The 22,324-nt window shown below is 39.1% G+C and overlaps 1 protein-coding gene, 1 long non-coding RNA gene and 2 pseudogenes across 2 annotated transcripts; 3 read left to right on the top strand and 1 right to left on the bottom strand.

The window, feature by feature from the left end:
- The first annotated feature begins 1,707 nt into the window (after positions 1-1,707).
- LOC147957125 (uncharacterized) lies at positions 1,708-3,296 on the top strand (annotated as a pseudogene).
- Positions 3,297-3,653: 357 nt separating this feature from the next.
- Positions 3,654-8,356, bottom strand: LOC147957124 (uncharacterized). Its single transcript, XR_015612157.1, has 5 exons — positions 7,948-8,356; positions 6,518-6,660; positions 6,312-6,376; positions 6,039-6,175; positions 3,654-5,141 (listed from the first exon to the last, which is right to left on the bottom strand). It is a non-coding gene; the product is annotated as an uncharacterized LOC147957124 (long non-coding RNA).
- A 2,149-nt stretch (positions 8,357-10,505) lies between these two features.
- Positions 10,506-11,897, top strand: LOC147957123 (uncharacterized). The gene is made up of 2 exons (XM_087537565.1): positions 10,506-10,747; positions 11,059-11,897. The coding sequence occupies exons 1-2, from the start codon at positions 10,506-10,508 to the stop codon at positions 11,885-11,887; spliced, it is 1,071 nt and encodes a 356-aa protein (XP_087393691.1). The 3' UTR covers positions 11,888-11,897.
- Positions 11,898-13,015: 1,118 nt separating this feature from the next.
- On the top strand, positions 13,016-14,251 carry LOC147957122 (uncharacterized; annotated as a pseudogene).
- Positions 14,252-22,324: the final 8,073 nt, after the last annotated feature.

Raw genomic sequence — 22,324 nt, 5'->3', positions numbered from 1 at the left:
TTAAAAGTTACAGGGACTTGATTGTGTATTGTCCACATGGTTATGCCACCTTGGCTCGACACGTGGGTTCAACAGGTCAGTTTTATGATTAGTTGCGGTTCATTTTTGAATCAATGGAATTTGTTACTCACTTGTTGCAGAAGTGGTGGTGATTTGTGATTTTTGCCAAAAGTGGTGGTAAAGGAATACCCTAGCCACAAATGTGGTGGTTTTGAGCAATTTACTTTGACATGTAACTACATAGTTTTGCTATATTCTGGAACACACTCCAGACTTTTGCTTTGGTAAACTCCTATAGAGTTTTCTAGGAAAAACTAGATATGTGCTATTATCCGGATTCGATATTCAAAGGCTGTCACTAAGTTTTGTGGAATTGTGGCTGTGGCACTAATGATCGCGGTCAGGTCTTCACCTTGTTGTCGTCTGCTTTGACCAATTTCTTCATTTGTGGGACACACATCATTGTCATGCCATTAGGCCTTTCATAGTGTTCCATGGTGTACATGTGCTAAGCATGCCACATAAGCAAAAAAATAAAATGATGTGGCAAAGCAATTAAGGAGGAGAAAGAGCACATTGATGACCCCTCAAAGAAACAACGCCAAGTGCGCGAACCTAGACAAAACACAGAAATAAAGGAAGGTCACAAATGCATGGAAGAGTTTAGTAGCTAAATGATCAAATGAAAGGAGTTAGCTAGGACAAATAAAACACATATGCATTGAAGACTTTAGATGCTAAACTCTTTAATGCGCTTACCACCTCATCTAAAATCCCTTGCTGCTGTATGAAAATTTTATGAGAATGAGAGATAAAAAATGTACAAAAATGAGTTTGAACGTTGAAACGGGTGATGTTCATTGTATGAACACACTCACAACACCCACATTTATCACTGATGTTCATTGTATAAACTTTGAGCATGGATTTTCACGATTTTCTTTCAATGGTTAGAATCGTTTTTTTTAGGCATTCAATGGTTAGAATCAGTAGTACTGGGGAGAGACGAGAAGAAGGGAGATTGGGCGCAACGACGGCCCAGCCCAGCCAACTCATAAAAAGATGTCCGACCCGTACACGGTCCGGCCCACTTGGCGGGTTGATGCTGCCGATTGGTATACATACCGTTCTCTCTCAAAAAAAAAGAGAGATTGGTATACATACCGGGACGGGAGCCGGAGGCAGCCGCCGTATCATCGCCGTCGACTCGCCTTCAGGTATGCCCACACGCTCCGTATCTCAGCTTCATCCTTTTTCATTCTCCTCCCCGTCCCCGCCAGTAGCTCAGGCTTGGGGTTCCTCACCTGCCTGAAAAACAATGGATACCTCCCGCAAGAACCCTAGGTGTCGATCAGAAGTTCTCAATTCCTCGGTGACTAGCTGCTGGGTAGCCAGATCTGAAAGCCAAGAGAATACCAATATATACCGTAATCCCGCTCAATTATGTCGATACATTCTCGTGTTGTAGAGCATTATGTAATTCCCAAGAAAATACCCTATATCTAATTCCACTTGTTTTTGATCGGATTGCAAATTTTGCACTGTCCTGTGCGGGGGACTTAATTTGCGGTGAGGCTCCGATTGCCACACTCTTCTAAGGTTTAGGCCGGAGGCCTCTTTCTCAGGAATAATGTTGCATCTGGTTTCTTACTTTTTACTGATAAATAGTCCACGCCGAGCCAATGTTATCGATATGTTGCTGGTTTACTGACCCATTGTAGTTTTGTATTTTCTAATCTAGTGCATCTCTCTGTGCTTACAACTAGCTCGTCAGGATCCATGCATGCACTGGACATTTTTTATTTTATTTTCTTACTGATTTATATCTGTTGCTTTTATATTTACTGCATCTCTCTGCTTACAACTACTCCCTCCGCGTGTTGCTCGTTGTATACTTTTAATGTGTGTCTTCTATCTGTTGCAGAAGAGGATTGCAATTATTTGCAAGAGCAAGTGCTGCTATATCCGTGCCTCTGCCATGTCCAACAGATTCCGAGGCTAGGCAGACCTTCCGGATGGCCTGCTAGACTCTATCATTGCTCGACTCGGCTCCTTCCATGATCTTCTTGCCTTTGAAGCCACTTGCCATTCTTGGCGTGCCGTGTTTTCTTCATGTTCATGCAAATATACCTTGGCAGCATCATTCCCACCTCTCCTTCTCCAACCCGATCTCTCTTTGATCTCTACACATTCAGGCCCCTTAAAAAAGTTCATGGTGTCCACATGCCCATGTCATGTCACTGATATAGCCAATCAAGGCACCACCTACAAGTACTTTGAGATTCCAATATTATGGTGGTCTCGTGGAAATAATGCCTCACCAAGTCCTAGAGAATGGTTCGGCTTCAGTGGGGCTTCCTATGGTCATCTTATTTTTTCCAGCAATAAATCATGTGTCGTTTTTGATGTGTTCACACGCTTTAGTGTCTCATCTCCACAACTGCCGGTCTTGGAAAGCACTGGGCTCATCTACGGTGCGCTCACAGCTCCTCTCTCATCACCTAACTCACATCTCATTATCGAAGCCGGATCACAAAATCTGTTTTGGCGTGTTGGAAGCCAATCTTGGGTGGGACATTCTCTTTATCATGGACCAATCAAGCAAATCATGATCTTCCAAGGGAAAGTGTTTGGCATGGACTCTGATTGCAGGCTCTTCAAAGTGGACTTGACACCCCAGATAAGAATACAAGAACTCCTAGTTATAAAGTCACGCATGATCAATAAACGACATTTTTCTAATGCATGGTTGGTGGCATGTGGCGATATGCTTCTCTTAGTTGGCTTTCGAAGAATTGATGGAATAATGGGGAGAACCTTCGAAGTCTTCCGCCTTGACCTATCGACTGAGCCTGCATTATGGCTAAAGATGGAGAAGTTGGAGAATTGGGCGATATTCATCAGCAGAGATCAGAGAAGTTAGGCATTGCCTTGCATTAATCGAGAGAAATGGGGAGGGAGGAGCAACTGCATATACTGCTATGACTGGAAGTCTAAACATTGGATTGCACTTGAGTTGGGCAAGCAATGGCGGAGAGATGGCTTCGAACTCGAGTCAAATGTGTGGGTTACGATGGACTGCGACACAAGGGCACGACCTATGTGGGTTATCCCCAGCATGTTCTCTCTGCGTCGGTGATGGTGATTATCGTGTAACATTACTGCTATATTTTATTCGAATAAGATTCTGTCATTGAAAAGACTTGCAAGAATTTGTCCATCCTTTGGTAGTTGTCATAATATCATAACTTTATTAGGTAAAAGTTATGTTGGTCTAGAGAGATCTTTAATTTCAGCATTATGATGGGTCTGAACTCTATTTTCTTGCCTCATGGTTTTTGCATTCATTGGTTATGCCAGAGGCCAAGTGTATCTCATTCTCAGCACATTTTCAGTTACTGTTCAAACTCGTTTTCCCATTTCCCATTTAGCACAGAAAGATTTTGTATTTCCTTTTTATACTATGAAAATGTGAATCACCAGCTGGTTTGAATGATGTTTGTTCATATGTGAGCCAACTTGTTAGCTGCTTGTGCTCTGCGTGCCTTAACCGAGCACTAAAGCTGAAGTGTTATTTCAGTGAGCTGTGCAATGTTGGTTATAGTGCCTCAGTAGAGCACTAGAAATATTTTTCTTTTGATGTTGCAGCAGATTTGACTTCTTCTTTCTTGTGGGTTTCCTTCTACACTTCGGGTTTGCTGAAATATTGGTTTTACCGCTGAGCCATGACAGCCAGTAGAGACTGTCCGAGTTCATGTGATTTTGCTGTTTCAACGAGAATAGAAAATAAATTTTTGTTGTATGAAAAACAGAGCCCTCCGACCTATGCATAATTAATAATCCCTCCAACCTTGGTAGTTGTTGATCATTGAATCACATAACTTGTGTAGGAATGAATTATGTTGGTCTTGAGAGATGTTTAAATTCCGCATCATGATGGTTTTGAACTCGATTTCTTGCCTCCTGTTTCTGCATCCATCACAATGATTTGCACCCTGTGCTACATTCTATGATGCGCATGTATTGAGTCGTTTTCTGTGATAAGTTGCTGCTTCACAGGTTTTGACGCCCATTGTTTATGCCCGAGGCCAAGTGTGTTTTGGCGGGTTACCAGTTGATTTTTGAACTCGTTTTTGCCCATTTCCTTTCTATCTCCATAAGACTCTGTTATGTTTTCCGTTTCATGTGGATGGAAATGGGCATGCACGGCCGATCAGGTCCGAGCAAATGCTTTTTTTAGCGAACTAGTAAGCATGCACGTGCAACGCACGTCTCTGCAGTGGCATCTCGGCCGACTACTCCAGCGATACTGGTTGAGTGTGCAAGGTTTGTTTGAGCAATAGATGTTGGGGACGGCGGCCCTGAGAGCTCGTGTCTTGTGGGTTGAAACTATTGCAGGCATGTGAAATGCTTGCTTGCAGCTTCAATGACATGGACCTCATGTCTTGTGGGTTGAAACTATTGCAGGCATGTAGAATGCTTGTCTCTTCTCAACCGCGAGAGAGTGCCTCATGACTTCCTTTCTTGCAGTGATGAAAGAGCGGATTGTTCAGCAGAGCGAGTCCCCTAGCTAGTGTGTGTTTGGTTGTTCAGTAGAGCAAGTCCCCTAAAAAACCTAGTGTGTGTCTGGTTGACTTTTGTTGTCCCCTAAAAAAATATTTGTGTCAATGGAACTAATCATCAAGAATGACATGAAAAGAAATTGAATGTTCATCCCAAACAATTAATAACCTCGAATGCAATGCGCAATGCACGGTTCAACTAAAACAAGGCCAAAAGATAATTATTATTAGCTCATTAAAAGTGGACATCAAGGAAACATTCTTTTGATCTCATGTCTTTGAATGGCAATTAACCAGATCATCCAATGACCATATAATTTTCATATTTGTCTATTTTTTGGGCAGATCACATTATATCAAAATATAAAAATATATCAAAACTTCAGGCAAAATTATCTTGAACAACTATCCAACTGCACCACTCTGCACATCAGAAAAAAAAACACCACATACTCACTGCATTCCTAAATGTAGAGTAGTATTAAGGAGTAAGCTTATCCGGACAGCAAGTAGTTGTGCCCACTGTATAAGGATAATCATAATGCACACATCACAACAGGGATTTTTTTTCTTTGACATCTGCATACAAAGTTACAGAACAAGCTCTTGAATGGTTGTGACTAAATTTCTCAAAAGATGTCAACAAAAGTAAGATAATAAATATTACAGTATAAGACTATTATACATGCTAACTATGCACTGTTGTTAAATAAACGGTATACTTGTGACTATTCTATATCATCAACATGCTTCTACCCGACTCTCCGTTAATTGCCTAGCTACATGGATGCATTCACAAAGATATAAGCCCTCTCCTTAGCTTTTAGCATACCTCTATTCACAAAGATTGTGTGCTATATATAAGTATTGTGACGCTAATGGTCGAACATGCAAATTAAACTTACACGTGAAAAATATGCAACCCACAATTGCGATATCTTAACATATCACATTACAAACATATAAACAACGGTCTAAGAAATACGTGTAACTACACTAACATTTGGGATATTTGAGATACTTGTCATGAATAGTTTCTCCCATCAACATATCATTGCAACTTAAAGCAATTCATTTTCTTTTCTCCGGAAAAAGGTCAATCTTATTTCTTCTGGCCTGTCTGCTCTATGGATCTTGGTGTTGTAGGCAGATGGACACATCTCAGTTCAGAGCATGTTTGTAAGCAAAAAATTATACCTAATGATATAATTTACATAAACCTAATGCCCAGGCATATTATCAATTGATGGTGAATGTGCATTACAAGTTGAAGTTTCTTGTTCCAACGGATCCCAGTTATTGGTTTTTGTCATCCAACAGTTTAATGTCATATCAACCAAGGTTTGTGCTCTACTTATGGAGGTAGCCAGTAGAAACTATTTGTGCATACAAGTGTTTTCCAAACTATAACATTTTAATTTATGTTCCATTTTCATCCATCTACACATTTTAATTTCCGTGTGCAGAAAGAAATACCTTGATCACAATGCTCGGCGTAGAAAAAGTCATCATCATGTAGGTTGACATTGACATACTGTTCATCCAAATACTTCAGGCGCTGGACAAGCATATTGAACCAAGATCTTCACTTGATACCGGAGCAGCAAGCATATCTAAGAGAACAACACAGCATAATATAAATCATTAAAATATGGCCAAAAGGTAACTCATGTGAGTCTAACCTCTTTAGCTAACAAAAGCTATTGTTCTACAGGGAAGAAAATAAGTCTACATATATGCGAGTCTCACCTCTTTACCTAAGATTTCATTGTTTTTATCATGTTATGCCATATATCTTACAACCCCTTTGTTCTCTGCAACAAAGTATCATAAACATTGTTATAACAAAAAGGATGATGTATTCCTTCTTTACTAACTGATTTTTTTCCAACGGAGATTTACACTAAAATAATTGTACATCGTAAGACTTTCTTCACCACTGAATTTTACTTAACTCGACATATCTGAATTTTAAACGGAAAAATTTCAAAAGCAGGGATCTCTGCCAATGGGGACACGCATACTCCCCTGCACCTTACATCACATATTCCATGGCTGAAAATATTTGCAAGCACCGTCAGCACAGGGATTTCCATGCCTGGAGAAGCAATCATTAGTCAATAGGCGTGGGATTGAAAGCATGGCCTGAGTAAATGGTAGTCTTGTTTGACTACTATTTGTGAAGCACAATTTCAAAGGAAAAGGATAGGAAGATTAAGCAATCATTATTCAATGGGCATCTAACTGAAAGTACAGTTTGAGGGCACTAAAGCAGAACCAGATCATGCAGTCATTAATTGGCTATTAGAGATTGGGAATGAACTTGCAAAAGAAAGCATACAGGTGAATAAGAAATTGTCAAAAAGCAAACACTACACTGTATACATGATTTAAACCAAGGAAAACAAAGTAAAATCATGTAGCTATCAGTTAGTTTTTAAAGATTGGTGCGTCGGCAAGAAGCGATGTTGGTAAGAAGGTTTCTGTAAGCTGAAAAGAATTCCACCCCTTGGTCACAAAGGCATGTCTTTATCTCCATCTTTAACCTATGTGCAAATGAGTGATGAGTTTCATGTGAGCAGCGCTACACACAGTAGAATGAAAATTGGCAGATCCTAAAATGGAAGGAGCATAAGGCTTAAAAATCGATATCTAAATCTATAAAATGACTAAATGAGCATCATTCGAGGAATCACAACGACGGAGTATATGCGCCACTAACTGATGCCCCCGAGTCGTGATTTGAACATATGGAGGCCATGAATCATGACATATAGCAAGCAAGAGGAAATAAGCATCCGGTCATCCACCAGTTAATCTTGCTATGCTAACCTCAAGAACAGATAGTAGCTCCTTTTAACTTATTACTACACTGTAGCAAATTTGGAGGAGGTAGTAAAAATGCATGAATTCTAAAGGCCATTCGGCTGTGAAATATTCAGAACTGGTCAGACAACGAACTTCTCCCTTTAACCCCACTTCAATTATTCCAGGGGTTCCTCAAACCAATGCTAATTTTTAAAATCACAATATAAAGAAGGAGAAGGTTGCTGTTTTGCATGACATGAGAGCAGATGTATCACCGAACCTACAAAATTAGATCCGTATGGTCTGCTGGCACAGATAAAATTCAAAGGCATCCTATGGGTATGTTGACATGACTGGATCTGCAAAGATTGATGTCCCATAGTGCTTGCTTGGACACAATATTCAGACAAAAACTTTGATAACATACCATTGTAGATCAGAAGGTATATTTTCAAAGTAATTTTCATGCCAATAAAACAAACAGAACATGGAGTTATCAGAGGCACAGAAAATAAATTCTAGCAAGTAGGAGATGATCTATAACCCAGAGATATATAAATCAAAAGGAAAAGCTCACCAACAGCTTGTGTGATCTATAATCTGGCCACTGATTCCAGTCAAGGAGAGTAATGCTCCCAGTTTCCATTGAGTGCAACAAATCTATAACCCAGAGATAACGGGGAAGCTTGTGAATTGTGCTTAAGGACACCATGACAATTGATCGGCCCTGTATGAAGAAAAATAAGAGAGCAAGATGTCTGGCCGAAGGATTCAGTTAGCAACATCTGGACCGCAGGAATCGTCGTTAGAGTGGGCAGTCGGGGGCGTGCTGCTGTTGTCGTTCGGCCGTCGGGGGCGTGCTGCTGCGGCCCGGCCCCCCTGCGGCGGAGGTGCCGCTCGGCCGTCGGGGGCGTGCTGCTGCGGCCGTCGGGGCCGTGGCCCGCCGACGTGAAGGGGGGCGGCGAGGCGTGAAGGGGCTGCCGGCGAGGCCGACAGGGGGGGGGGGGGGGCGGCCGAGAAGGGCGTGGGTGGCGGGGCGTGGTGGAGAGGTTAGCGAGGGAGAGAGAGAGGCGTGCGAGAGAGAGGGGCGAGTGGTGGGGTACCGCGTTTGGTTAGCGACGGGGATTTCGTTAACGATGATTTTCGTTAACAGATGTTTTAGGCAATGCCATGGTGGGTAATTAAAGTGTAAAACGCGTTTAGTATGCTTGAGGGATGTAGACCATCAGATTGCAGGTTTTGATGGATAGGATGATCTGGTTCTCCGTCCTCTCTTTCTTTTATAATGGTAGTAGATGAGAGCAAATTTTGTTTATCTTTGAGAAGGCTTGTTTACGTCAATCAAGTAGCAGATCATCTATGTATTATATCCAATTTTGCTCTACACTGGTACAAACAGTTCTCATTTTAATGATTGGAATTAGTAACCGAGAGAAGTCGAGAGAGATCTAGGGAGAAATCCTATTTCTCGGCCTATTAGCACATTGGGCACAAATCTTTTTTTTCGTCCCCTTTCTATTATTAATTCCTTTTTAATTTCATGAACATTTTCCCAAATTCGTGAATATCTTTAAAACATGACCTTTTTAATAAAAATTGTGAATTTATTTTTGAATTTGTAAACTGTTTCATAATAAATGAATAATTTTTAAATCTGAGGGCAGTTTTAAAATTCATGCATTTTTATAAATGTTTTTGTAAATTCTTGAACATGTTTTCAAATTTAATAGCATGATTTTAATTTGTGAGTATTTTTAAGGTAAAGACATTTTAAAATTGACAGAGATTTTTATTTGGCCTTTTTCTCAAAATTATGAAGAAATACCGGTAGGGGCTTTTTCTCATTGAGCCAGCAGCAACAGAAGAGATAAAACAAAAACAAGCGATGGTAGAGCGTGGGCGATCGAGGTAGCACCGCGTTGCCTCTTTAACCAGATTTGGCAGCCCATCTTGATGACTATTCCCGGCTGTCGTGGCACACATCGAAGACGAAATCGACGGACGGGGCCGGAGGACGCCGCCGCCGTCTCCACCGCAAATCGTCGTCATCGCCTTCTTCACCGCATCATCGCCGTCCCCTCTGTTTCCAGTTCCACTCGCCGTCCGTCAGGTATATATCCTCCTAGCACGCCGGAATCCTGCCTTTTTCTCTTCCCCATCCCTCCATGTATTTCCATGGCTTCTCTCATCTCACCACACCAAGAACCATTAGGCCTTGTTTGGTACTAGGGGTTTTGAGAGGATTGCTGGGGATAATCCCCACGGGGATTGGGTGAAACCCCAACCTTCACCCAATCCCTTTAAATCCCCATTTATCCCCAATTCACTGGGTAGGGGTAGTGTATTGGGTATTGAGAAAAATGCACTAAAGCTTGGGGATATGTGGGGAAATGTGGGGATAAAACATGTTAAATACACTAGAACCAAACGGTGTTTTGGGATATGTGGGGATTTAGGGGTTTGATCGGGATAATCCCCACCAATTCCCTAAAATACACTAGTACCAAACAAGGCCTTAGGCGGATTAGGAATAGAAACACTGGACGGCGGCACAACATCAAACATTACTTTTTAATTGATACGAATGGAAATAGATCCAGATTACTTTTTTCTTGGAGATGCAACGACCCAGAGACCATCACACTACGCATGCTGTCCAGCTAAATAGCTGCATAAGAGACCCAGCGACAGAGACAACGTCATCTGCTTGGATCTCTTCTGCGTGAAGCCATCTTACATTGTTTCCTGAAAAACTCACTGCATTCCCTAATTTGTGTTTCCACTATGTTTAAGGTTAGGCTGGAGGAGGCAATTTCACAAGACAAGCACTATTGGATTTGATTGTTATTATTATCCAGGTTACAATAGGATATTAGATGCAACTCCAATGTTGTCGATATCTTGCCGCGTTTTATCATGTCACTAGGATTTTGTATGTTCTAATTGAACACGACTTCGTGCTTATTACAGCTAGCCTATTATGAATTTTGTACTGATCACTCTGTTATTTGTCTGTTATCCAGTTCATTCTTCTCATACATGTCTTTAATACGTGATCTGTAATCTGTTGCAGGGAAAATGCTATTACTTGCAAGGAAAGGGCATCTACTACATTTGTGTCACCGCCACCCCACCATGCACATATTGCAAGGTTGGGCGGACCTCCCGGAGGGTCTTTTGGGTTCCACCATTGCTCGGTTGGGCCTGGTCTCGTTCTTTGATCGTGTTGCCTTTTCTGCTACCTGTCGCTCTTGGTGTGCCGCCTTCTCCACCTTCATACCACTGCTCCCACCTCTCCTTCTCCAGCCTGATGTCCCTATGTGCTTTCCTTGTCGTCCTCCCATGATCAGCAACCTGTGTACCATGCCTTGCCACTAATATAGCAAACCAAGACACCTACCAGTGCTGTCAGATTCCCTTAGATAGTATTTTTGGTGATAACTAGCAAGATGCCCGTGCGTTGCACGGAACATCAAGATGCATTTACATGAGTAGTTTATCTTGTGGGAGATAAGGATGAACGAGGGAAGGCATTATCTGCAAATGTGATGAGGGGTGCGGGTATCTTTCTGCAAAATTGCCATAGTTTACTTCCTATCCGTCAGATATAGATTGGACGGCCTATATTGCAGGATGGCAGGTACACCATCATCACCAACTCTGTTTTTTATAAGAGTAGAGACAATACCCCACCAAGTCCTCTAGAAGGGTTTTGCTTCAATGGTGCTGCCTATGGTCATCGCATTTTTTCAAGAGATAAATCATGCCTCATTGTTGATGTGTTCACAGGTGTTAGTGTCTCATCCCCACAACTACCGGTTGTTAAGGACACCAAGCTCTTCTATGCTTCCCTCACTGCTCATCTAGCATCACCTAACTCACATCTCATTGTCGATATCGGATCATGCAATTTGTTTTGGCGTGTTGGTAGTCAATATTGGGTGGGACGTTCTCCTGTTGATGGACCAATAAACCAAATTGTGGTTTTCAAAGGGCATGTCTTTGGCATCGATAATGATCTCAAACTCTTCAATGCGCAGTTGACACCCCGGATTCACATACAAGAAATACCAGTTATGGAGTCAAGCATGATTAAAAAATGGCATCGTTCTAATGGATGGTTGGTGACTTGTGGCGATATGCTTCTCTTGGTGGCCTTGCGGGGACCTATTATAGTAACAGCGGTAACCTTCGAAGTCTTGCGCCTTGACCTATCGACTGAACTTGCATCATGGCTGAAGGTGGAGAAGCTAGAGAATTGGGCAATATTCATTAGCATCGATAAGAGAAGTCAGGGATTGTATTGCATGAACCCGGAGATATGGGGAGGGAGGAGCAACTACATATATTGCGATAATCATGACTCTAAACGTTGGGTTGCACTAGAGTTGGGCAAGCCAGTGCAGGGAGATGGCTCCACCTCGACATTCAATCCAAACGTCTTCATATTCACGGGTCGTAACAGTAGGGTGCAACCTATGTGGGTTGTCCCTAGCATGCTCTCCTTGTGCCGGTGATTGTGATGATCTTGACGCATAGCTGCTAGGTTTTATTTGCAGCAGGTCCTCTAAAGATTTCTCAGAATCTCTCTAACTTTGATAGTTTCCGATCAACGAACTGGTAACTTGGGCTCAAGAGACAAAGAGAAGAACTAGGGTTCCTCCCCACCCCCACACCCCATCCTCATTACCTAATCTCTCTCAAATTCAACCCTAAGAAGGCGTTTTTGGTGTGATTTTGACTCCTGGAGGTAAATCTCCCACACCCATCTCAAAATCTCTTAGTACTTTCTCCTTATTTGTCCGATTTTGGTCATTTGTGTGAAAATCTAGTTCATCTCCTATAGATCTTAATCCGTGGATTTATGGCAATATAGTTGATATTTGGGTTGTTGTGATGGTTTGTGATCACAAGTCGGCATGTATCTATGGATGATTTATACTTTGGTGACAGAAATTTCCTTGTTATGATTTGTAAGTACGGATGCACTTTAGGGTATGTAACGGAAACAAGTGATGTAATGCAATAGTTGAATGAGAACGAGTGATTTCTATGTATAATACTTTTATGAAGGATGTATCGATGATTTGTATGTGTTTAACTATTTATAGATGCAAGCCTAGTAAGTAATCTACTTGCTGGTTTGTGTATGTATGTTGGAAAACATATTTAGTTAATGAAAATGATGTCTTTGGGTGATAGGTATTGATAATTTGTTATATTGGCTCAGTGTTAAAATGTCAATGCATTCATATCCTAAGAGCAATGTCGTGTACACATTTTGAAATCATTTTCGCCATTTAGTCTAAAATTTAAGGTTCAAAACTCTAGAATAAATAGATGTGGTGGGTTTTGTGACCCACAAACATTCACTAGATAAACATTGTATGGCTAGGATAACATCACATAGCATATTTTTATCTGGGTAAGATTTATAAAAAAAAGATTTCAAATGAAATGAAACACCCAACATAAAAGGAAATAAGAAGTTTTCTAATACGTAGACATATAATAGATCTCAAGATCAACCTATGCTTATACATTGTTATAGCATGCTATTTTGTTTGTTTTCTTGTCATTTCTTCATCGACAGATTGTTTTGATTTGCTTATCTTGAATTTACTATGTTTTGTAGAGAATTCACCATGATGCAAAGGCATAGCAAATCTTGTGTCTCAGTGTCTAGACTCCACAATTGGGCAGATCTCCCAAATGATCTGTTGTGATCTATTTTCTCTCATTTAGGCTCACTCCGTGACCTTGTCACCTTTTTGCAACCTGGCACTCTTGTCATGTTGCATTCGCCTCATACCCATCCAAATCTACTTTACGCACCTTATTTCCACCTCTCCTCATTGAACCCAACATCCGTGTTCGTGTTCTTCATCCTCCATGTAACAAATATCATCGCAACTTACGAACATGTAAGGTTATTGATCTAGCCAACCAAAATACCACCCTTCACTGCCATATAGATGAAGAAGCTATGCAAACAATGCATTGTGTTGGCCCTTCCTATGGTCAACTCATCTTCTACAATCCTGGATATTGTCTTGTTGTTGATCCTTTTAGCGGTACCAAGGTTTCACCTCCACGTCTCACATTCTGCGATAACTACTGGAAGCTCAACTGACCCATGATTCCATCCGAACACTAAATGATAGATCTCCAACAATTAATTACTAAGTCTTACTACAGTGCCATTCTAACAACTCCCCTTGAATCACCAAATCACATTTGCTTGCTAGCACCAGTCTCTCCCTATTTAGTTGGCTAGCTGGAAGTGATACTTGGTTCAAATTCCAGTTTTCTGGTGTACATATAATCTAGATTGTGGATTTCAATGGCCACTTCATTGACATGGATCTTCGTCGACACATATACACACTGGAGATGTATGGCCAACTCGGCATGCAAGAGATAACAACTGACTGCCCCCTTTATTGGACATTGTAATAATCCCCATCTAAAACATCATGGCTAGTGGTACGCGGTGACATGATTCTCACGGTTGTCCATTTTTGCACGAGTATTTAGCATAATGACATTGTGCCAATGATCCGCACACTCCATCGCCACGACATGTCAACCAAGCCTACAAAATGGGTGGAGATGGGAAAGTTGGACAACTGGGCCATCTTCACGGGGAGTGATATGAGGGGTGCGTCATTTTCTTGTATGAACCCAAAACATTGGGGAGGGAGGAGCAGTCGAGCAAATGTTTGTATGTTGCCCGTTTCTCTCCACGTTGGTCTGTGTATGGGCTAGGAAATGAGCCAGATCCATCTGTTGATCATGTCCATCAGCATTACATGATCTGGTGCCACATGATGCAACCCCTTTGGGTGTACCCCAGCATGTTCTATTCAAATAGTCCATAAATCATCAGGTGCAACTACAACTTGCTGATTAGCTATAAGGTCGATCTTCTTCGAAGATTTCCGCTTGCAACACCAACTCAGATAGGACTGTGGAGATGTTCATCATGATATTAGCACTCGGAATTTAAGGAGGTGTTTATTGTGGTGGTATTATTTCTTAGGGCGAACCTTCTATAGTTACTTTCCATTTGTGATGTTTAGTGTTGCACTCAATAGACGTTTAATGCTTATACATATTTATCGCTTCATTTTCCTTTGCTGTATTTTTTTTATTTGTGATATTTAATGCTGCACTCGATAGATTGTTGTACTTTTAACGATGTATCACCTCATTTTCATTTGTTGTAACTTTTTAGTTTGAAGCATCTTGCTATTTCTGGGACAAAATCATGTTTATACATGATATGCCTCATGCCCCATATATTATTGGTCGAAAAGCCATTATTGTGTTGCGGATTATTACAGGAGTAGCATTACCTTGTTAAGAGTAGCAATCCTTTTAGTGAACTTCTTTCTGAATCGAAGTATATCCATCATATCATCGATGCAATCATTGATCTCGTAGTAAACTATAAGGTATTGTGTTGATGTTCGATAACTCGCCTCTTGAAGTATATTTGTGTGCATATGTTACTGATAACCAAACGCATGGTTAGCTTGTTTTTTCTTTTGACAATAACTATTATCAAGAGAGAATGGCTTCTATACCATTGACAACCTCTGCAATGGCTTATTTACCATCCAACAAAGGCTCCTGTGCTTATATACCAAACACAAACAAATTCTAGTGCTTATATACCACTAGCAGTTAGTCTAGTGTTATATCGGTATGGTAAGTGGCCAAAATGACTGTCTTGCCCTCAATGGCAAATAATCAACAACTATTAAACATGTCCAGAAAAAAAATTGACAGCATTTCCCCTCTATTTTCAGCATTCCAGCAAAAATAGAGTGACTATCTAACATATGTATTTACCCATGAGGCGTCGCCTGGAGAGCGTCGAAGATGCGGTGGGCATGAAGCTTTGAGGCACAGCGGCACGGCAGCGGCGACAAGGGCTGTGGTGGCGCCGGCGACGGTTCCTCCATTGCGGCTCGCCGGGCCATCGTTGCGCGTGCGTGCATGGAGATTGGGGAAGGTCGGGTGCATGCGTGGAGTCGTGGAGATAGGGAGGGTCGGGTCCGTGCGTGAGTTGAATTTTGTTTTTGTTTATTTTTATCTAAAGTGAGGGTAAAATTGGATTTTTGTGAGAAAACTGACAGGAAAACGGAGACTCGGTAATGGCAGACTAATAGCCATGACAAATAAGCAATATAATTTGTCTGCGTTGGGAGGTAAGAACAAGAGCCTTGTTGGCTGGCAAATGAGCCAGTGCAGATGTTGTCGATGGTATAGAAGCAATTTTCTCATTATTTAACTCTCTTCACTGCCACTTCTTGACGGCACCTAAATCTAACCTTCTTCCCTTTCCGACCTCTCGTTGAACAATAAATATATTTCCCCTTTTCTTTTAATTCCGTTCTCTGGTGATGTAGTATGTGGTGTGAGCATCCCAAATTCGCTATGGAGTACGGTTAATTTAATTGGTGTAATGTGGCCAATTCCAGTGTGATACGATAATAAACATATGAGTTGCTAATCAGGTGATAGCCTGCTTTCATTGTATTGAATGGAATAAATTTCTGATAGCAAGAACATAGCTTAAATGAAAGCTATCAATACATACCAAACAAGCCTAGAAACAATCACACTGTGAACAGTACTGGAATAGAGCTATTCTCGTGTGCGTGTGTGTTGGGGGGGGGGGGGGGGGTGCAAAATAAAAAGAGAAATGGGTGCAACATAAGAAGTTGTTATATTCATGGTTTTAAATAGGCCGCTATAGCGTTTAAAAGAGGTCCTACACTAAGGGTTTTTAGTCCAAACACATAAGCAAACATTTTAAATAGCTCGCTATAGCATTTAGAAGAGGTGCGCCGCTAGAGGCTTAGTGCGCTATTTAAAACTTTGGTTATACTTCACATCCAAAATTGCAATGAGGGTCAAATTGGTTTTATGAACCAAACATGGCTAAGGATTCTAATGTAATAAGTAGTAACGAGGAGATACAGGCCAAGTGTCCATTAGAATTTACTAAAACAAGCACATATACCCGTGCGTTGCAACATGAGATGAAATAATATGCATTTAAAGTTAGTGAGCATTATATGTGTAAGCAAAACCATATGTGCACGTGAAAAAGGAACATTTAACTTCTCGGTTTTGCAGGGTGTGAAGTAATCAATCCGCTATATTTCCATTCATTGATCAAGGGCATTTAAGAGTTTTGTTACGTCATCGTACGCCAGAGAAGGCTCATGACTTATTCAATCTACTTTTCCTTTCAATCAAGGAGATTTTAAGATATGAAGTTTAAGAATATTGTAGAAAATATGATCCATTTTTAACATCCTGAACAGGTTTTTGAAAATTATGTACACTTTCCGAAATACACGAACAAAATTTGAAAAAGGAACATCTTTCAAAATTCACACACATTTTTTGAAAGAACCAACTTTTAAAATAAAATATGGACATTATTTGAATTAGTCAACATATTTTAAATGGGAACATGTGTTTAAAATTCATAAAAATTTCCGAAAATGTTTATCTTTTATACGCGAATATTATTTTAAATTGTGAAAATTTCACTAAACCAAGAATATTTTTTGAACATGGAGCATTTCTAAAATGCCATTTTATTTTTAGAATTCTCGAACAATTTTAAAAACAATTCTAAAAAATGGCATACTTTTTTTAAGTTCCGAATGTTTTTCAAGGTAGCAACAAAAATTTGTAATTCTAAACATTTTCCAAATTTTATTTTTTTTCTGAATATTTTTTGAGAATTATGAATTTATCAAATAAATTCTGTATGAAAAATAAATTTGGAAGGGAAAAAAGAGATAGGGGAATGAAAATAAAAATAGAAGTAAAACACAGAAACAAAGAAAAATGCACCAGCCCATTATTGGTTGTCATGTGCAAAGCTCCGACTATTATTCGCTCTGTGCAGAAAATAGCGTTTCCCCAACTGCGTGGGAGAAGAATAATTGGGATGGCTTCAGTGGGCCACAGCACGCGGCCCACGTACGAAATTCTGGAAAAGTCTTTTTTCTAGGAGATGAACGAATAAGAATTTAGTATCACCTTGGATAGAAATAATTTTCTTTTTGACGATGAACGGATGAAAAAATTGGTGAAATGCACGTTGCTTTATTAGTACTAGCACATATGCCCGTGTGTTGCAACGGAAGATAAAATAGTATGCATTTAAAGTCAGTGATAATTAAATGTACAAGTAAAACCCTATGTGCACACGAAAAAGGAACATTAACTTCTCGGTTTCGCCGCCTGTGAAGAAATCAATCCGCTATTTTCCATTCAATGATCGAGGATATTTAAGAGTTTTATTACATCATCGTATGCCAGAGAAGGCCCATGAGTTATTCAGTCTAAATCCTTTCAAAAGAGGGATTTTAAGATATGAAATTTCTGAATATTGTAGCAAACATGAACAATATTTTAAATCCGGAACAGTTTTTGGAAAATTATGTACACTTGTGGGAAAAAACGAACAAAATATGAAAGGGAACATCTTTTAAAATTCACAAACATTTTCTGGAAAACAAAATTTTTTTATAAAAACATGAACATTATTTGAATTTATGAATATTTTTTCAAAACAGGAACATGTGTTGAAAATCATAAGATTTTTAGAAAATGTGTATCTTTTATACACGAACAAATTTTTTTGAACAAGTTGGAAACTTTTTGCAAGTTCCAATATTTTTTAAATAGCAACAAAATTTTGGAGTTCTGAACATTTTCTAAAAAAATATTTCTGAATATTTTATATTTATGAAATAAATTCTATAAGAAAAAGAAACTTAGAAGGGAAAAGGAGATAGGAAAAGGAGAATAAAAAAAGAAGCAAATCAGAGAAACAGAGAAAATGGGTCAGCCCATTATTAGTTGTCCAGAGCGAAATTCTGACTATTTGTTGCTCTGTGTGGAAAATAGAATTGTTCCATCTACGTGGGCAGAAAATCAAGTGGGTTGGCTTCACTGGGCCACATTGTGCGACCCACGTACCAAAATTCTTTTTCTAGCAGAAAAATGCATAAGAATTTAATACCACCTTGGATAGGAAAGAGAATCGGTGGTGAACGGATGAAAAACTTGGCGAAACACACCTTACTTATTATTATTATTACTGGCACATATGCCCGTGTGTTGCAACGGGAGGAAAAATAGTGTGCACTTAATGTATTGAGAATTATATGTGCAAGAAAAACCCTGTGTGCATGTCAAGAAGGAATATTTTGGTTCTGGGTTTCGCCGCGTGTGAAGTAATCAATCCGCTATTTTTTCATTCATTGATCGAGTGGATTTAAGAGTTTTATTAGGTCATCGCACGCCAGAGAAGGTCCGTGAATTATTCAATCTATTTTTCCATTTATTTCAGGGGATTTTAAGGCATGAAGTTCAATAATATGGAAATGAGGCGGGTCTTCTCTTTTTGAGTCAATGGCAGCACCTGCTAACCAATGGACAACATAAATATTCAAGAACATACCGCAACGTCAGATTTGAAAGATTCTATGATTACTCTTTTTACTTCTTAAATAATAATAATTATTATTATGAATTGCCGAATATTCTTGGAAACATGAACAAATTTTGAAATCCCAAACAATTTTCAAAACTTCAATTTGTTTTTTGGAAGTTTCATACATTTTCAGAAATACATAAACAAAATTTAAAATGGGAACATTTTCTAAAATCACAAACATTTTTTCAAAAACACGAATCTTTTATAAGAACACGAGCATTTTTTGAATTTTTGAACAATTTTAACAAATGGGAACATGTTTACCTTTCAGAACAATTTTAAAAAATGTGTAATTTTTCACATGAATATTATTTGAATTTGTGAGCATTCCTCTAAAGCAAGAATATTTTTCAAATTTGGAGCATTTTTTAAAATGTATTTTTTTAAGAATCTTGAACAATTTTGGAAAATGCAATTTCTTTTGAAAAAATTGGAACATTACTTTTCATTTAAAAATTCCAGTGTCCTTTTCCAGCTAGCTCACATGCCAATACATCCATCCTTTGTCCGGAATAATAGATCCATACTTCATACATCTTATTACTACATGAAATTTCACACACATTTATAAATTGATACGACCGTATGTAAAGAGCAATACGGGGCTATTTAAAATATTTTTATGTTGAATTCGTGAACATTTCACTACAATAAGATTTTTTTTCGAATTGGGAACATTTTTTAAAATACAATGTTTTTTTGAAATCTGAAACAATTTTGTAAAACAGAAACATTTTTTCCGTTTACAATAAATTTCAGAACGACAATTGTTTTAATATCTGAACATTTTTTAAATGGGAATGAAATTTTGGAATTCTGAACATTCTTCAAAATTTTGAACGAAATTGAAATTCTAAACATTTCATAAATAAATTAATTGATAACAAATGTAAAAATAAACAAAAATAAGATTAGAAATGAAAAAGGAAAAAAGAAAGAGGAAAGAAAAAGAGAAAGGAACCTAAAATGTTAAATAGAAAATGAATACAAAAAATGTAAACGGGCCGGCCCAGTCTATATGCAAAGCTCCCACTATCTGTCGCCAGGAGCGGCAAATAGGAGTTACCAAGCTGCGTGGGCAGGGAAATAAGTGGGCTGGCTTTACTGGGCTTTAGCGCGTGGCCCATGTACGAAATTCTGGATAAACCATATTTCTTTTTCTAGCACATGGATGCACAAAAAATTAGTACCACCTCGGATAGTAAAAAAATCTATTCGCTGGTGAACGGATGAAAAATTTGGAGAAACGCACCTTGCTTTATTAGTAGGTATAATAGATATAGATTAAATAAAAATTAAATTGATTATTATTATGATATTGTTATTATTACTAGCAAAAGGGCCCGTGCGTTGCAACGGGAGAAAAAAATACCACACGCTCTTAATTTACAAATAGTCGTCTATAATATGAGAATTTGTAGGTACGGCCCAAACAGAGATGGTCTTAACCTATAAAAATGCAGTTTAAGATTCTACATGTGTTCTATTTCAACATGGCTTGCATGTAGATTTAATTTGTACAAATAAACGGGCAAGTGATTATGCATTTATTCATATCATGTTCGGAATGGGGTGTTGTTTTGGGCGAGTAAAAAAAAGCGACAAAAACAAACGATGGCACATTAGCACACTATGGATACATGTGGGCATCAATGACAGTTTTCAGTTTAAGAATCACCAACTTAGGGTAAGTCTTGAACACTTCTTTTCACATGCATATTTCTTAAATACATGAAGAGTTGTTAAAAAGATACATGATTTTTTAATTATAAAAATATATTTTTTTTGTCTGGAAAAGAACATTTTTGTATGGTTTCCTGTGGACGCAAGCCCCTATTTCATCACTATTTCTTGCCATATATGTCATAAGTATTGGTCCCTGTTTCATCACTATTTATATCTTATCAAACTTGTCTTTTTTTGTCATGCATGCCTCCTTTTTATCTTTTTTCATGCATGTCCTCTCTTTTTCCTTCTTATATATAGGAGAATAGCACAACATATCATCTTTATGGGATCTCCTTTGCATTTTATCTTTTATTTCTTTTATAGCGGACATCACATTTTTATTGGGTCCTTCTTTTATTTCTTGTCATGCATGTCCTTATTTATTGGGTGTCTCTAGAAAATTTATCTTCAATTTCATGTTCAATCCTGATTTTGCTGAGGTGTTCATCCCCAATCTGAATCAGTACTGGTATGAAAAAAAGACGAATAATGCATTGTTGATTAATTGTAGTGTAGATAGGATTTTTTAAATTGTTAACAGGTAAAATAACATCATATTCAGATTCTACATATTTTTCTAATCAATTTTCATATATAACATGTTAAATTTGGAGTTACGGCTTAGAAGATATGAGTATTTAAAAAAGCATTTGATATGTACTGCGGGTTTAATATCAAAAACATTAGGGAGTTTCTATAAAATAGCAAAATGGACTAAGAATACCTATTTCTTTTATTAGTAGGTATAGAAAATTAAAATGAAAATTAAGTAGGGGTATAGAGGTATAGATATAGATTAGTATTAGTATAATAACAATAATAATATAATATAATATAGGTAATAGGTATAGGTATAGATATAGATACATATAGATTTCTGCCTCTCAAGAACCCTAGCTTTCTGCCTCCCACAGGCGCCGGCGCCGGTCCATTCCGTCTCCGGCGGCCCTATGGCCATGGAGGCGGAGTGGATCTCGGCCCTTGCCGGTGGGAGGGCTCCGTTTTTAGATTTTTTTTACGAGCTTTGTTAGGGTTTGTGTCCTGCTCAGGAAGGCGAGACGGTGGCGGCTCCCTGAAGATGGAATAAAGGTCACCCTGCCTAGCCCCCGTTCCGGTGATGCTCTTGCATCTTCGGTGGGCATGTGGAGTCGTGTCTCTGGTGGATCTGTCTTTGGTGGATTTGCTCGGATCTGTTCATCGTTCGTCTTCGTTCGTGTGTTTTCAGGTTGGATCATTTTGATCTACACTCTTCATCCGCGGCGATTGCTGTTCTAGTGCGTTGGTTCTACGGGGCCTTAGCATGACGACTTCCCGACTGTTTACTACAATAAGGTTTGCCCGGCTCCGGCGAAGGAGGGGCGATGCGATGACAGCGGCACGCGTCCGGCTCGCTTCGGTGCTTGTAGTCGTCGCTAGATGGTCTACGGATCTGGATGTAATTTTTATTATTTATACTGCTCGTTGTACTACCATAATTGAAGATGAATAAATTGGAAGTTTTTTCAAAAAAAAAAGATACATATAGATTTCGCTAGGAACCTTCACCTTCCCGTCCTCTGAACATCTGTCGGATCGGCGCTGTATTTCCGCAATTCATTTAACGGAAAGGGGTTAAGCGCGCTTAAAAACCTTTTACTGTTGGCCAAAGAGAAAGTAGAAAATTTTGCCACAATTTGGAGAACAATTGACA

Source organism: Triticum urartu, chromosome 7A (genome assembly GCF_056163025.1).
Source record: "Triticum urartu cultivar PI428250 chromosome 7A, HENAU_Tu73, whole genome shotgun sequence".
In the NCBI taxonomy this organism is placed as follows: domain Eukaryota; kingdom Viridiplantae; phylum Streptophyta; class Magnoliopsida; order Poales; family Poaceae; genus Triticum; species Triticum urartu.
The sequence above is the reverse complement of the archived record's forward strand: the minus strand, read 5'-3'. Positions and strand labels throughout refer to the sequence as shown.